This window comes from Ranitomeya variabilis, chromosome 1, assembly GCF_051348905.1.
Source record: "Ranitomeya variabilis isolate aRanVar5 chromosome 1, aRanVar5.hap1, whole genome shotgun sequence".
NCBI classification, from domain to species: Eukaryota; Metazoa; Chordata; class Amphibia; order Anura; family Dendrobatidae; genus Ranitomeya; species Ranitomeya variabilis.
The window spans coordinates 211841590-211858910 of record NC_135232.1 but is presented as its reverse complement, the minus strand read 5'-3'; the positions used below and the strand labels follow the sequence as shown (position 1 = coordinate 211858910).

The 17321-nt window shown below is 49.4% G+C and overlaps 1 protein-coding gene across 2 annotated transcripts in view; it reads left to right on the top strand.

The window, feature by feature from the left end:
* Positions 1-17321, top strand: part of WSCD2 (WSC domain containing 2) — a 799558-nt gene that overhangs the window by 516305 nt on the left and 265932 nt on the right. For both annotated transcript variants that reach the window (XM_077292392.1, XM_077292385.1), the window contains one exon: positions 6491-6675. In XM_077292392.1, the coding sequence (XP_077148507.1) occupies positions 6491-6675 (185 nt within the window). The remainder of the gene's footprint in view (positions 1-6490; positions 6676-17321) is intronic.

The following is a 17321-nucleotide window of genomic DNA, read 5'->3' as shown; positions in this document are numbered from 1 at the left end:
GATGTGTTATTGTCGGAGGATAGGGTGGAGTTCTGGTTACGTCGCTCAAAGACTGACCAGGTGGGCCGCGGTAAGAAGGTGGTGCTAGGTGTAGTCGCCGGCTCGCGTATGTGCCCAGTTACTTGTTTAACAGTTTTTTGGGGGCTCATGCCTCTCAGGGCTGGATCGTTGCTCTGTCACGAGGATGGTTCCTCTTTGTCAAGGTATCAGTTTTGCATGATTTTCAAAAAGGCGATTAATGAATTGGGGTTGGATGGGTCGCGCTTTACTCCTCATTCGTTTCAGATTGGGGCGGCAACTGACGTGGCTGCGGGTGGTTTGGATGCGGAAGTGATTAAACGTATTGGCAGATGGAAGTCAAATAGATACCGTAGTTATGTGAGGTGTTAGTGGGGTATGATTACGTCATTTGGTACGGTCCGGTGTTATGGTTATTTGTTTTGTGATACGGTGGGGATTTGATTACTTGTGTTTGTATTTTTCAGGTTTTCCACCTTTACTGGTGTGGATTTTCGGTCATTCCTATGTGCATTGGGGAGCCCTGCGAGCTGACGTACGGTCGGAGGGTAGGCAACTGGGTTTCGATCGGTCAGTGGCGGTGGTTCGGTGGCTTGGCTTTCGGGGCATGGCCTGGAACAGGGTCCTGAAGGAAATTCATGCTGCGGTAATTTTAGACAAGTCGCCTGATGTTTTGGTATTGCACGTGGGAGGTAATGACTTGGGGATACGCCCCTTTCGAGAATTAATTAAGGATATAAAGCAAGACATGTTGCGGTTGTGGGTTTTTATATCCTGGATTGTCGGTAGTTTGGTCAGAGATAGTACCGCGTAAACGCTGGAGGCATATGCGGTCACTGGATAAAATTAACAAGGCGAGGATTAAGGTTAATAGGGCCGTGTCGGCTTTTGTGACCAGGAATGGTGGAGTTGCCGTGAGGCATTTCGAGTTGGAAAAAGGGGTTGGGGCGTTCTGGTTGGCAGACGGAGTGCATTTGAATGCTGTTGGAATGGATTTTTGGGCGCTTGGTCTGCAGGAAGGCGTGGAGAAGGCCATAGCGTTTCGTTTTGGTGGGGTCTCGGGTCTTTGAGGTATTCAAAGTCCCTCATTGTGGTGGCTGGGTGGAGTCCTTGGAGTTGGTGGAAATTGGGTTGGGGGATCCATTGGCTTATGGCTCCTCTGGATTTAGTGGTAAACTGGTTTTGGATCTGGTGAATTGGTGGGGGGTTCCGGCAGAGGTGGTCGGTTCCCCGGAAAGTGTGGCGTGAACAGTGAACCCTCTGGGGTTTTTGGTGCTCCCGAGCCAGGTGGTATCGGCTGGGAGTAATGTTGGTTTTGTTAACGTTCACGCTATGCAGGGTTTTGATCACCAGATTCTTGGGAGCTCCAAGGACTCCTCCTAGTTTAAAGTTATGGGATGTTTATTTCATATATGTTTTGTTTGTATTAAATAAAAAGGCTGCTGTGGCCGATATTATTCCAAATAATTATTGTATGCTGTTTTTATTTCAGGTCAAGGGTATGGGACATTGGGAAAGTCATTCGGTGGGTGGGGGTGGGTTTTTATTCTCTACCCCAACGGCTCGACATTACCAGGGTCAAGTAATGGCCGGAGCTGAGCCGCCCCTCCCCCCCGCGGCGTAAGTGTAGGACAGCATGACCGTGGGATGGAGGGAGGGGTTAGGGTTAACTGTGCAAGGGGTTATGGGTAGAAATTGAAAGGTTAAATAGTGGTGGGGGGGAGTGGCCTGGTCAGTTCCCGCTCTCTGGGCAACTGGTGTCCCGCCCTCCCGCCCTATTTGTTTACGGTTTTTCTGTTGGGATTGTGGGGTTTTGGGTTGACGGTATTTTAAGTGTTCAGGGGTCATTGTGGCCGTGGTGGCTGGGTGGAGTCCTTGGAGTTGGTGGAAATTGGGTTGGGGGATCCATTGGCTTATGGCTCCTCTGGATTTAGTGGTAAACTGGTTTTGGATCTGGTGAATTGGTGGGGGGTTCCGGCAGAGGTGGTCGGTTCCCCGGAAAGTGTGGCGTGAACAGTGAACCCTCTGGGGTTTTTGGTGCTCCCGAGCCAGGTGGTATCGGCTGGGAGTAATGTTGGTTTTGTTAACGTTCATGCTATGCAGGGTTTTGATCACCAGATTCTTGGGAGCTCCAAGGACTCCTCCTAGTTTAAAGTTATGGGATGTTTATTTCATATATGTTTTGTTTGTATTAAATAAAAAGGCTGCTGTGGCCGATATTATTCCAAATAATTATTGTATGCTGTTTTTATTTCAGGTCAAGGGTATGGGACATTGGGAAAGTCATTCGGTGGGTGGGGGTGGGTTTTTATTCTCTACCCCAACGGCTCGACATTACCAGGGTCATGCACAGCTCTACTGTTCTCTAGATGAAAATTGATAGAGGGTCATGCAGTAAGACCTGTCTATTAGCCTCCTCCCTTTGAAAATCACCTTTGCTATGTGCAAAGAATTTTAACTCCTTTCCTCTGCAGCAAATTTTCATCGTTGCCCTTTTTTACTCTACTTCTTCCAAGTGCCATAACTTTTTTTATTTTTCAGTCAACATAGCGATATGAGAGCTTGTTTTTTTTGGAATGACTTGTAGTGTAGAATTATATCATCTATTTTATCAAGTAATGTACTGAAAAAATGGCATAAAAATTCAAATTGGATGAAATGGTGAAAAAAATGCAATTTTGCCATTATTTTGGAGGTTTTATTTTTATGGCATTCATTGTATGATAAAACATGATTTTCCTGCAAGTACAGTTACAACAGTAACAAGATTGCTTCATTTTTTTTAAGAGGTGAAAAAATTGGAAATTTTATAATAAAAAAATTGATTTGTGTTGTCATTTTCTGAGACCCATAACAATTTTTATTTTTCTATCGATTGAGCTGTTTGAAGTTTGTTATTTACATGGCAAGCTGACCATTTTATTGTTGCCAATTTTTGTACATAGGATATTTCTATTGCTTTTTAATGCATTTTTTAGGGAGGTGTAGTGATTGAAAAACTGAAATGCTGTCATTTTCATTTTTTTCTCGTTTTGGAGTCTATTGTTTGGTTAATTAATTTTATAATTTAATATATCAGACTTTTATGGACAACACAATACCAAATTTATTTATTTATTTATTTATTTAGTTTCTTTATTTTCCATGGGGGAGATTTTAATTTTATGTTTAAAAAAAACAACACTTTTTTTTTTTTTTTAATTTTACTATAGTTTTATTCCCCTTAGGTGATTTGAACCTTATGTCAATCAATCGCTTATATTATATATTGCAATATAATAGTTTTGCAGTATATAATAAAAATCACAATATCCTATGAAACCCAGCCTTTAGTTAAGTTTCACAGGAGTACCAAGATGGCAACAACGGGGGCTCTCAACAGGCCCCTGGAAGTTATGGTAACCCATCAGTTGTCTGAAATCACGTGGCTAAGGGGAAAATTTATGCCAGGAACCACGAACAATGAAGCCGAGATTGACAGCAGCATTTAAATGTTATATAGCAGCTCTGGCTGCTGCTGATAGACACATGTACTGGCTACTTTATTAGTTATAGCTGGCATCAGATACATGTGGAGAGAGCTGAGATTATGAACTCCCTCATTGTCACCCTCACAATGATGTACCTCTATGTCGGTTTGCTTTCAGGTGTTGATTGGAGGAGGAGATGGACAGTAGAGCTGTGTATTCTGTGGGGAAGGCTGTGCTAAAAAATGCAGGAAACAAATTTATTATGTTTGTTATGCTTACATACAGAGTGATTACTAAAGAATGGTGCACAATTCTAGTCTTGGTATTCATGTTTGCGAGAACATAGCACAAATTTATTAACAAGAAAGAAACACTATCCATCAACAGTCCAGTCACGTACTAGAATATATTGGATATGGACTCCACTGTTTCAGTGTTGAATTATCTCAGGTCGATTCGCCAATGTAGTGTTGGCCTCCACAATCGCCAGAACATCATTCTGTGGTGTTACATCAAGGACACTGTGTATCTGCCCCCCCAGTCTCAGGATCTGAATGCACTGAGGCAACGCATCACTGGAACGGTGGAGTCCATATCTGAGGATATATTGGCAGAAGTCTGGACAGAACTGGACTACCGCCTAGACATCTACTATGTACCCATGGAAATCACTTTGACCATTTTTAGTGTGTAGATAAAGCTTGGACAGATAGTGTGTCTTTTCATGTTAACAAATTTGTGTTCTCTCGGTTATGAATACCCAGGTTTTAATTTTGCACCATCATTTTTGAATCACCCTTTAAAATTAAAATCCACAAAATCAAATTCCCTACACACTTGTTAAGATTAAGTGACCAACCCCTTTAAACATTTCAGAGGCTTGTGCCCCAGGTAAGGTGGCCAGAAGGACCAGTGCAAAAAACTTCAACTGAACATTTTGCCCCAGGTAAAGGAAAGTCCAGCAGGATAGCGCAGCTGGGTGTTCTCAAGAAGCAGAGTATCAATATCTATAATGTCAATATGAATAGACTAATATGTAAAAAACCGTATGACATTCACCATAAATTGATGTGTTTTATTTCTAATATAAACTACCGTATATACTCGAGTATAAGCCGACCCGAGTATAAGCCGACCCCCCTAATTTTGCCACAAAAAACTGGGAAAACTTATTGACTCGAGTATAAGCCTAGGGTGGAAAATGCAGCAGGTACCGGTGAATTTCAAAATTAGAAATAGATACTCCATACCGTTCATTATGGCCCCATAGATGCTCCACATAAAGCTGTGCCACATATAATGCTCTGCACCGTTCATTATGGCCCCATAGATGCTCCACATAAAGCTGTGCCATATATAATGCTCTGCACCGTTGCCCCATAGATAGCTGTGCCATATATATAATGCTCTGCACCGTTGCCCCATAGCTGTGCCATATATATAGTGCTCTGCACCGTTGCCCCATAGCTGTGCCATATATATAATGCTCTGCACCGTTGCCCCATAGCTGTGCCATATAGTGCTCTGCACCGTTGCCCCATAGCTGTGCCATATAGTGCTCTGCACCATTGCCCCATAGCTGTGCCATATAGTGCTCTGCACCGTTGCCCCATAGCTCTGCCATATAGTGCTCTGCACCGTTGCCCCATAGATGCTCCACATAAATCTGTGCTGCTGCTGCTGCAATAAAAAAAAACAAAAAAACACATTCTCACCTGTCTTGCTTGCAGCTCCTCGGCGCCATCTTCCCGGCGTCTCCCTGCACTGACTGATCAGGCAGAGGGCGGCGCGCACACTATATGCGTCATCGCGCCCTCTGCCTGAACAGTCAGTGCGGAGAGACGCCGGGAAGATGGCGCGACTCCCGGCGTGTGGAACGAGGACAGGTGAATATGTAATACTTACCTGCTCCCGGCGTCCCGCTCCTTCCCCCGGACAGCTGGTCTTCGGTGCCGCAGCCTCTTCCTCTATCAGCGGTCACCGGCACCGCTTCATTAGAGAAATGAATAGGCGGCTCCGCCCCTATGGGAGGTGGAGCAGCCTATTCATTTCTCTAATGAGCGGTCCCACGTGACCGCTCAGGGGAAGAGGCTGCGGCACCGAAGACCGTGGGACGTGCAGGGGGGGCGACAGGAGCCCCGGAAGCAGGTAAGTATATGATAGTGCTCACCCGCCGACCCCACCACCGATCATGACTCGAGTATAAGCCGAGGGGGCACTTTCAGCCCAAAAATTTGGGCTGAAAATCTCGGCTTATACTCGAGTATATACGGTACTTTCTTTTCATTCCATAGGTAAAATAGACATACATTTCGCATTAGTATACTCTGAATGGTAGTTTATGTGCTCAGTGTTTTATTATATATACATACGAGTAATATAAAAAACCCTAAGGAATAAAACTCCCTCCATTCATGATAATGTTCATCTGTCAAATGGTTAATTTAGACATAGGAAAAATGACACTATTTCTAAGTCCCAATGCATCAGGCTACCTGATTAAAACACAGTGTCGGAGCAGAATGATTTCTTTCAATCATTGCTCAGGGAATTGTCCCAAGTGAATCTCTACTATAGTAACAAACACATGAGCTATAAATGAATTGGCCACAAGCATCAGGGACCATAAATCTGACCCAGAAGAGAGAATTAAGTATACAGAAATAGAAGCGTATACATGGCCAGCGAGAATTGCCATTTCCATATTTCAGACTGTATCACGATGATGGATGTTCACTGTAGCACATTCTGTGTAATTGTCTTATTTCTAAAGACCTGCACAAACATCTTCATTCTTAGTCGTGTGCCTTCATAAAGAGAGACAGAGGTTAGTATAAAGCTGGAGTCCAAAATATTCTATGACTTATTAATCTAGGAAAACTATTCCATTTTAAATAACCTATAAAGCAGTCCGGTAGATTGACCATAGTATGAAAAACTTGATTCGTTCAATCAATGATACGTCATTATTGTTTATACATATGTACATTGTTTTATTGCAGGGGTTATATGTATGCTGGCCTTGAATTTGGTGCTGAATGTTACTGTGGTCACAAAATTAAAGCCTTAAATGTTAGTGAATCGGAATGTAACATGGAGTGCAAAGGAGAAAAAAGCAACATGTGTGGTGGAGTAAATCGCTTGTCTATTTACAGACTGGAGCTCACGCAGGAGTCTGCAAGGAGGTGTGAGTACTGATTTCCGTTCTTAACTTGTGTAGATGCATCTCAACTTCATAACAAAAGTTATGGCTTAACTATTTGGCCAGGAGGTCAAACTATCTCTCCTTCCATGCTAACTGAGTGCATAAATTTCTTAGGCTACATTGAGATATCCGGGATTTTTCAGGTTCGCAAGAAACAGTCCGAGTGTTATCTGTGTTTTGGATCGGAGTTTCATTATTGTTTCAGTTTTTACCATCAGAGTTTCATCAGTGATTTTGAAGAATCAATAACACTGGTCAACAGTATTTTTGGTGCCAAAGATATTTCATCGAATTTAGGGTATTTTTGGGGTGCTGATTCTGAATATGTCATCAGTTTTGCCAGACTGGCTCAAGTTTTTGAGATTTTTGGTATCTTATTTATAGCACTTGTTGGTAAATGCGACGCATCATCTCATTAATTTCTTTGGATTAGTACTTGAACTGAGCAGTTCTCAATATAGTTTTGTGTTAATTAGTGTTCTAAAAGTTTGTTCATAGCTTGATTTTTGCACTAACTTTATGTTGTTGTCTGTTTTCCAGTGAAAAGCATGAACTCATCAAGAAGTTGTCTTAACGATCCAGACTCATTCTGTTACATTTGTGGTGAATACACACTGCCAAAACATAGAAGAAACATAACAGACTTCGTAAAAAAAGTGTATTTTGCCTATTTTGGGGTTATGCTTGGGGACCAAGACAAGTTTTGGGCACCACACATAGTGTGCAAAGCATGTATCGAATTATTACGAAAATGGAGCAAAGGACAAAGAAAAAGCTTCAAATTTGGTGTTCCAATGGTGTGGAGAGAGCCAAAAAATCATCATGATGACTGTTATTTCTGTGCAGTGCAAGTGCAAGGATTCAATAAGCATAAGAAACGAAAATGGGAGTAACATGGAATCTGCAAGAAGGCCTGTCCCTCATTGTGAAGATGTGCCTGTACCTGTGTTTACCATAAATAACAGTCATCATGATGATTTTTTGGCTCTCTCCACACCATTGGAACACCAAATTTGAAGCTTTTTCTTTGTCCTTTGCTCCATTTTCGTAATAATTTGATACATGCTTTGCACACTATGTGTGGTGCCCAAAACTTGTCTTGGTCCCCAAGCATAACCCCAAAATAGGCAAAATACACTTTTTTTACGAAGTCTGTTATGTTTCTTCTATGTTTTGGCAGTGTGTATTCACCACAAATGTAACAGAATGAGTCTGGATCGTTAAGACAACTTCTTCTTGATGAGTTCATGCTTTTCACTGGAAAACAGACAACAACATAAAGTTAGTGCAAAAATCAAGCTATGAACAAACTTTTAGAACACTAATTAACACAAAACTATATTGAGAACTGCTCAGTTCAAGTACTAATCCAAAGAAATTAATGAGATGATGCGTCGCATTTACCAACAAGTGCTATAAATAAGATACCAAAAATCTCAAAAACTTGAGCCAATCTGGCAAAACTGATAGCATATTCAGAATCAGCACCCCAAAAATACCCCAAATTCATTAAAATATTTTGGACACCAGAAAAAAAAATTTTTTTTGTTGACCTGTGTAATAGGTAAATACATTACAAAGCCTCTGCTATTTATTGCAATGCTACTCACGGGATGCACACGGACTGTACACTAAGGCTATCCTTGTGCGGTCTGTGATTTTCATAGACCCATAGACTTGCACAGGTGATTTTGACTCATGATGACTCCAATCAAAAATGGATGTGTCTCTGTGATTATTTTGTGCGCCAAAAAGCACACACATGGGAATAACACCATAGACTTTAATGAGTACTTGTTCAATGACCTCAGGTACAGTATATTTCGGAAACACATAATTTGTTTACATTGGCACACTTATATCTCTAGACAGTGTGTCCATGGATCGTAAGTGGATGAATAATACCAAGATGTGCACTGCTTCCTCCATCATTATATAGTTTCTTTAACATCTTGCCCTATGTACTGAATATTTGCAGGCTATCGCTCCCTCCACTGCATTCATTAAACACTCACTGATACTTTCCAATGATCCCATGTTTATTAGCCTGCAGCTTCCCTATTACAGGTCAGTGGGATTCTCTTCTACCCCTCTGCGTCAAGACATCAATAATTTGTTGCAAAGTACTCACAGAGCACCATTGCCATGGCTCCTGATTCTGGTAAAAATTAATAAAATAAGCACTTATAAGTATAAAATGAGTGCAAAATTACCATGAGAAAAGTGTTCGGTAAGGCAAAATCAATACAAGGAACCTCTTGTCAGTTTTCCCTGTTCTAAATGCTCCCCATAACTGTTTTCCTACTTTATTGAACTTTCTAAATGTTTAGTGAAAATTTTGATTGTCTAAACCTATGTGAATGTATGTGTAGTGTACTGTAGATGCTTTTATTTACTCATCGATTACAGTCTTCCCCAGTTTCCAGTGCCATTCTGGTCCTCTTCTGGCTCACATAACGCCTTTTTCGAATTGCCAGCTCATACTGGGTCTTAATGTGAACTGGAAGTCTCCTTTACAATGTAAGCCTATGGAGCTTTTTTGTGAGACACCATAGACCTATAGTATAAAAGCGACTTCCAGTTCACACAGAGAGCCCAGTATGTGCCTACAAGTCAGAATAGAAGTCAAGTGACCAGGAAGAGGAAAGGAGATATGCTGGAAACTGTGGAAGACGGCAATTGGTGAGTACATTAATTTGCCTTATACTACCCATGTACATTTACACAAGTTTAGCCATTAAAAAGTTTAATGGAAGTGCTCCATTAATTAGTCCAACACTGAACGTTAGATAACTACAAAATAGTTTTTGTTTCCGTTTGGCGCATGCAAATTCCCACAAAGTGGTCTGATGGTGTGACCTGGACTATTTTCAGACAATACTGCCTTGGAAATATTCATGTTACCTAGTGTTGATTTACATAAATAACATCCCATATGTCATCCATATCTAGCAATAAATATTGTTTTCTTCACCCAAAGTCTGGTGCATATGCATAGGCGAGCTTATTTACTGCCCTGAACAAAGGGTAAGGACCATGTGCTATTCTGTGATAAGCAGAGCAAGCTTTACTGCTAAATACAATGATGTAGGGAAAATCACCTATGTCAAACATTATCTATACTTTAAGAGGCTCTGAGGACAGTCCAGGTCCGCCCATCAGACCACAAAGTAAGGATTTATAAATGATCTGGGACAGAAATAAAGGCTACTTTTACAGGTATCCACTTTGGTGTTGTACAGTTATACATTTAGAAAGGTCATTTCATTCTGCGGTGAGGACAGTTTAGAACTTAAGAGCCTACTGAGTCATAGGTTTCTGAAGTCTGACCATAATGTAAGTGTCTACAATGGGTTATGAGAGTGAACCAGTATGAATATATTTATTGTGCACAAGGAGGGGGAGTTCTAACTACAGTCACAAAATTCTACACCAGTAACTCTTACAGAAACCTGTAAGTTTCATTGAGCAATACATTCCAGTTATTATTGTAGACTGTGTATCTAAAAGTGTTATGACTGGTCCAGGCCAAGTGAACAGCACATTAGTCATCTTGCCCTTTTAGAGTTTCAGTTCATAATGGTGAATGTATTTCTTTGAATGAGAACTGAGTCAGGAGTTTTGTGTTAATTTTTGAGCTGATTTACTTAGTATACCATGTCTTCCCTTAATTTTCACTCACCTAGTGTCATCCGCACATATCTAACTATATTTATGATAAATCTAATTTATTAAACCCTATCCATAGAACAGGACATATTTTTTCTAGTACACCGTGATAATGAGTACAGCTCATCAATGGTGACGGTAGAAGGGCTATCTGTAGAGAAGAACCTAACATAGCAGTGTAGTTCATGTTAAAGGGAAGTAGTCAACAGCATTTCACACCCTAAACTATTTTTATGTGCAAGTCCAGCAATATCTTCACATTACCATTTTGTTTCTCTGTTACAGAGAAATCAGTGTTTGAATTAATATCAAAATTGGGCTGCAGATCTGGAGTCTCCATCGCTTCAGATCTTTTTCCCACCCAGCTCTGCCTTCTCCTGCTTGACTGATGGCTCATTTAAATGCCTGCTGTCACACAACATAAAGACTGTCAGTCAAACAGGAGAGGCGGCGCCCAAAGCGGAGCTTATCTGGAGTGACAGAGGCTTCAGATCTATAGCCTCATTTGCATATCAATTAAAACACTGATTTCTTAGTAAAGGAGAAAGGGACTGGCTATGTAAAGGTATTGCTGGACTTGTCTTTGAGAGCGCTGCACGTGTATGTAAATAGTTTAGAGGGTGAAATTATGCTTACAGCTTCCCTTTAAGGAGTTCTCTTTAAATGCAGCACTTTATGCAACATATCTTACCTAATATCAGTCAGTCAATAATATCTAATATATAATTGCCTAGAATACTACTTCCTGCAATTTGTGCCAACTTCCGTGGCTTTGTCCGGAGCTATTGTCCGGAGCTATTGTCCGGAGCTAATGTCCGGAGCTAATGTCCGGAGATAAGTGACGTCACCAGTGTCCTACACCCAGGCAGAGCACAGTGGCCCCAGGCACAGCACAGGGGCCCCAGGCAGAACATGGGGCCCCAGGCAGAGCACAGGGGCCCCAGGCAGAGCACAGGGGCCCCAGGCAGCATATGGGGCCCCAGGCAGAGCACAGTGGCCCCAGGCAGAGCACACACCAAATCGGAGGCCGAGGGGCCCCGCCAACCAAATCGGAGGCCGAGGAGCCCCGCCCACCAAATCGAAGGCCGAGCGGCCCCGCCCACCAAAGCGGAGGCCGAGGGGCCCAGCCCCGCCCACCAAAGCGGAGGCCGAGGGGCCCCGACCACCACATCGGAGGCCGAGGGGCCCCGCCCACCAAATCGGAGGCCGAGGGTCCCCGCCCACCAAATCGGAGGCCGAGGGTCCCCGCCCACCAAATCGGAGGCCGAGGGTCCCCGCCCACCAAATCGGAGGCCGAGGGTCCCCGCCCACCAAATCGGAGGCCGAGGGTCCCCGCCCACCAAATCGGAGGCCGAGGGTCCCCGCCCACCAAATCGGAGGCCGGGGGTCCCCGCCCTCCAAATCGGAGGCCGAGGGGCCCCGCCCACCACATCGGAGGCCGAGGGACCCCGCCCACCAAATCGGAGGCCGAGAGTCCCCGCCCACCAAATCGGAGGCCGAGGGTCCACACCATCCAAATCGGAGGCCGAGGGGCCCCGCCCACCAAATCGGAGGCCGGGGGTCCCCGCCCTCCAAATCGGAGGACGAGGGGCCCCGCCCACCACATCGGAGGCCAAGGGGCCCCGCCCACCAAATCGGAGGCCGAGGGGCCCCGCCCACCAAATCGGAGGCCGAGGGTCCACACCATCCAAATCGGAGGCCGAGGGGCCCCGCCCACCAAATCGGAGGCCGACGGGCCCCACCCACCAAAGCGGAGGCCGAGAGTCCCTGCCCACCAAATCGGAGGCCGAGGGTCCCCGCCCACCAAATCGGAGGCCGAGGGGCCCCACCAACCAAATTGGAGGCCGAGGGGCCCCACCAACCAAATCGGAGGCCGAGGAGCCCCGCCCACCAAATCGAAGGTCGAGGGGCCCCGCCCACGAAAGCGGAGGCCGAGGGTCCCCGCACACCAAATCGGAGGCAGAGGGACCCCGCCCACCAAATCGGAGGCCGAGGGGCCCCGCCCACCAAAGCGGAGGCCGAGGGTCCCCGACCACCAAATCGGAGGCCGAGGGTCCCCGCACACCAAATCGGAGGCCGAGGGTCCCCGCCCACCAAATCGGAGGCCGAGGGTCCCCGCCCACCAAATCGGAGGCCGAGAGTCCCCGCCCACCAAATCGGAGGCCGAGAGTCCCCGCCCACCAAATCGGAGGCCGAGGGGCCCCGCCAACCAAATCGGAGGCCGAGGGGCTTCGCCAACCAAATCGGAGGCCGAGGAGCCCCGCCCACCAAATCGAAGGCCGAGCAGCCCCGCCAACCAAATCGGAGGCCGAGGGGCTTCGCCAACCAAATCGGAGGCCGAGGAGCCCCGCCCACCAAATCGAAGGCCGAGCAGCCCCGCCCACCAAAGCGGAGGCCGAGGGGCCTGGCCCCGCCCACCAAAGTGGAGGCTGAGGGGCCCCGCCCACCACATCGGAGGCCGAGGGGCCCCGCCCACCAAATCGGAGGCCGAGGGGCCCCGCCCACCAAATCGGAGGCCGAGGCTCCCCGCCCACCAAATCAGAGGCCGAGGCTCCCCGCCCACCAAATCGGAGGCCGAGGGTCCCCGCCCACCAAATCGGAGGCCGAGAGTCCCCGCCCACCAAATCGGAGGCCGAGGGGCCCCGCCCACCAAATCGGAGGCCGTGGGGCTTCGCCAACCAAATTGGAGGCCGAGGAGCCCCGCCCACCAAATCGAAGGCCGAGCGGCCCTGCCCACCAAAGCGGAGGCGGAGGGGCCTGGCCCCACCCACCAAAGCGGAGGCCGAGGGGCCCCGCCCACCAAATCGGAGGCCGAGGGTCCCCGCCCACCAAATCAGAGGCCGAGGCTCCCCGCCCACCAAATCGGAGGCCGAGGGGCCCCGCCCACCAAATCGGAGGCCGAGGCTCCCCGCCCACTAAATTGGAGGCCGAGGGTCCCCGCCCACCAAATTGGAGGCCGAGGGTCCCCGCCCACCAAATTGGAGGCCGAGGGTCCCCGCCCACCAAATCGGAGGCAGAGGGTCCCCGCCCACCAAATCGGAGGCCGAGAGTCCCCGCCCACCAAATCGGAGGTTAAGGGGCCCCGCCAACCAAATCGGAGGCCGAGGGGCCCTGACCACCACATCGGAGGCCGAGGGGCCCCGCCCACCAAATCGGAGGCCGAGGGGCCCCGCCCACCAAATCGGAGGCCGAGGGTCCCCGCCCACCAAATCGGAGGCTGAGAGTCCCCGCCCACCAAATCAGAGGCCGAGAGTCCCTGCCCACCAAATCGGAGGCCGAGGGGCCCCGCCAACCAAATCGGAGGCCGAGGGGCTTCGCCAACCAAATCGGAGGACGAGGAGCCCCGCCCACCAAATCGAAGGCCGAGCGGCCCCGCCCACCAAAGCGGAGGCCGAGGGGCCTGGCCCCGCCCACCAAAGCGGAAGCCGAGGGGCCCTGCCCACCACATCGGAGGCCGAGGGGCCCCGCCCACCAAATCGGAGGACGAGGGTCCCCGCCCACCAAATCGGAGGCCGAGGCTCCCTGCCCACCAAATCGGAGGCCGAGGGTCCCCGCCCACCAAATTGGAGGCCGAGGGTCCCCGCCCACCAAATCGGAGGCCGAGGGTCCCCGCCCACCAAATCGGAGGCCGAGGGGCCCCTCCAACCAAATCGGAGGCCGAGGGGCCCCGCCCACCAAATCGGAGGCCGAGGGTCCCCGCCCACCAAATCGGAGGCCGAGGGGCCCCGCCAACCAAATCGGAGGCCGAGGGGCCCCGCCCACAAAATCAGAGGCCGAGGGTCCCCGCCCACCAAATCGGAGGCCGAGAGGCCCCGCCCACCAAATCGGAGGATAAAGGGCCCCGCCAACCAAATCGGAGGCCGAGGGGCCCCGCCAAACAAATCGAAGGCCGAGCGGCCCCGCCCACCAAAGCGGAGGCCGAGGGGCCCCACCAACCAAGTCGGAGGCCGAGGAGCCCCGCCCACCAAAAGTAAGTGCGGCCCCAAAAGTAAGTGCGCCCCCGGGTGCAAAAGTAAGTGCGCCCCCGGGTGCAAAAGTAAGTGCGCCCCCGGGTGCAAAAGTAAGTGCGCCCCCGGGTGCAAAAGTAAGTGCGCCCCCGGGTGCAAAAGTAAGTGCGCCCCCATGTGCAAAAGTAAGTGCGCCCCCAGGTGCAAAAGTAAGTGCGCCCCCGGGTGCAAAAGTAAGTGCGCCTCCGGGTGCAAAAGTAAGTGCGCCCCCGGGTGCAAAAGTAAGCACGCCCATGGCCCCGGGTGCAAAAGTAAGCGCGCCCCCCAGTCCCGTGTGTGAAAAGTGCTGCTGTAAAGCTGGTAGCGCTGTTCAAGCACCATGTATTTCCTTCAGGAAATGCCTATCTAATATATAATTGCCTAGAATACTACTTCCTGCAATTTGTGCCAACTTCCGTGGCTTTGTCCGGAGCTAATGTCCGGAGATAATGTCCGGAGCTAATGTCCGGAGATAATGTCCAGAGCTAATGTCCGGAGCTAATGTCCGGAGATAAGTGACGTCACCAGTGTCCTACACCCAGGCAGAGCACAGGGGCCCCAGGCAGCATATGGGGCCCCAGGCAGAGCACAGTGGCCCCAGGCAGAGCACAGGGGCCCCAGGCAGCATATGGGGCCCCAGGCAGAGCACAGTGGTCCCAGGCAGAGCACAGGGGCCCCAGGCAGCCTATGGGGCCCCAGGCAGAGCACAGTGGCCCCAGGCAGAGCACAGGGGCCCCAGGCAGCATATGGGGCCCCAGGCAGAGCACAGGGGCCCCAGGCAGCATATGGGGCCACAGGCAGAGCACAGTGGCCCCAGGCAGAGCACAGGGGCCCCAGGCAGAACATGGGGCCCCAGGCAGAGCACAGGGGCCCCAGGCAGAGCACAGGGGCCCCAGGCAGCATATGGGGCCCCAGGCAGAGCACAGGGGCCTCAGGCAGAGCACAGGGGCCCCAGGCAGCATATGGGGCCCCAGGCAGAGCACAGGGGCCCCAGGCAGCATATGGGGCCCCAGGCAGAGCACAGTGGCCCCAGGCAGAGCACAGGGGCCCCAGGCAGAACATGGGGCCCCAGGCAGAGCACAGGGGCCCCAGGCAGAGCACAGGGGCCCCAGGCAGCATATGGGGCCCCAGGCAGAGCACAGGGGCCCCAGGCAGCATATGGGGCCCCAGGCAGAGCACAGTGGCCCCAGGCAGCATATGGGGCCCCAGGCAGAGCACAGTGGCCCCAGGCAGAGCACAGGGGCCCCAGGCAGCATATGGGGCCCCAGGCAGAGCACAGTGGTCCCAGGCAGAGCACAGGGGCCCCAGGCAGCTTATTTGGCCCCAGGCAGAGCACAGTGGCCCCAGGCAGAACATGGGGCCCCAGGCAGAGCACAATGGCCCTAGGCAGAGCACAGGGGCCCCAGGCAGAACATGGGGCCCCAGGCAGAGCACAGGGGCCCCAGGCAGAGCACAGGGGCCCCAGGCAGCATATGGGGCCCCAAGCAGAGCACAGGGGCCCCAGGCAGCATATGGGGCCCCAGGCAGAGCACAGTGGCCCCAGGCAGAGCACAGGGGCCCCAGGCAGCATATGGGGCCCCAGGCAGAGCACAGTGGTCCCAGGCAGAGCACAGGGGCCCCAGGCAGCCTATGGGGCCCCAGGCAGAGCACAGTGGCCCCAGGCAGAACATAAGGGCCCCAGGCAGAGCACAGGGGCCCCAGGCAGAGCACAGGGGCCCCAGGCAGCATATGGGGCCCCAGGCGGAGCACAGTGGTCCCAGGTAGAGCACAGGGGTCCCAGGCAGCCTATGGGGCCCCAGGCAGAGCACAGGGGCCCCAGGCAGCATATGGGGCCCCAGGCAGAGCACAGGGGCCCCATGCAGCATATGGGGCCCCAGGCAGAGCACAGTGGCCCCAGGCAGAGCACAGGGGCCCCAGGCAGAACATGGGGCCCCAGGCAGAGCACAGGGGCCCCAGGCAGAGCACAGGGGCCCCAGGCAGAGCACAGGGGCCCCAGGCAGCATATGGGGCCCCAGGCAGAGCACAGCGATATTTTGGACCACTGTGCGGTGTTTCAGACCCCCTGTGTGATGTCTGGGGCCCTGTTCTTAAGTATATTAAAGATTAAAGTAACGTATATTAAAGTATATTATAGATCAAATTTGACACGTTTATGAGCACCATTGAGTGATATACTCAAGAATGACATAATTTTTCAACATTTTATGGTTTCAAACTGTAAACACTCAGAGTTTTTTTTACTTCAACCAGAAAACCTTAACGGTTCATAAAAAACTTGACTGTTCAGGATATGATAAAAGTCATAGTATTCTGAATCTTTAACTTATAAAGATACCTTTACATGGGGTGATTATTGGTTCCAGAGAGGCTTTCGGCTGATAATCGTACACATGGCTGGTGACAGGACAATACAATATAAACGTTCAAAGGTAAACACTGATAACATTAAAATCTAATATATAATTGCCTAGAATACTACTTCCGGCAATTTGTGCCAACTTCCGTGGCTTTGTCCGGAGATAATGTCCGGAGATAAGTGACGTCACCAGCGTCCTACACCCGCTCAGGGTGGACAAAGATATATGCCTTCGTGGTGCGCGGCACTTTTCTGATTGGTTGCCGCCTGCCGCGAGCGACCAATCAGAAATGTGCCGTACTGTCAAGAATTGTCAAGAGCTGGTGAGTGCAGCCATTTTTTGTTCTTTCTTACTATTATTTATTAATTGTATTATTCTTACATTTGAATAAATAAAGTATATATGGATTCTAGACTCCCGATTCTTTAGAATCGGGCTGCCATCTAGTCAGTCATAATATTAGTCAAGGTATATGATAAAAATGGGATAACTACCTAAAAATATAACATTTAAAGCATTGGTCATGCATAAAATATTATTAATAAAGCACTTATCAGATGGCAACTTTCAGATAGGAGCAGTGCCTCAAAAATCCCAGTAACTTTCTATTCTGTTT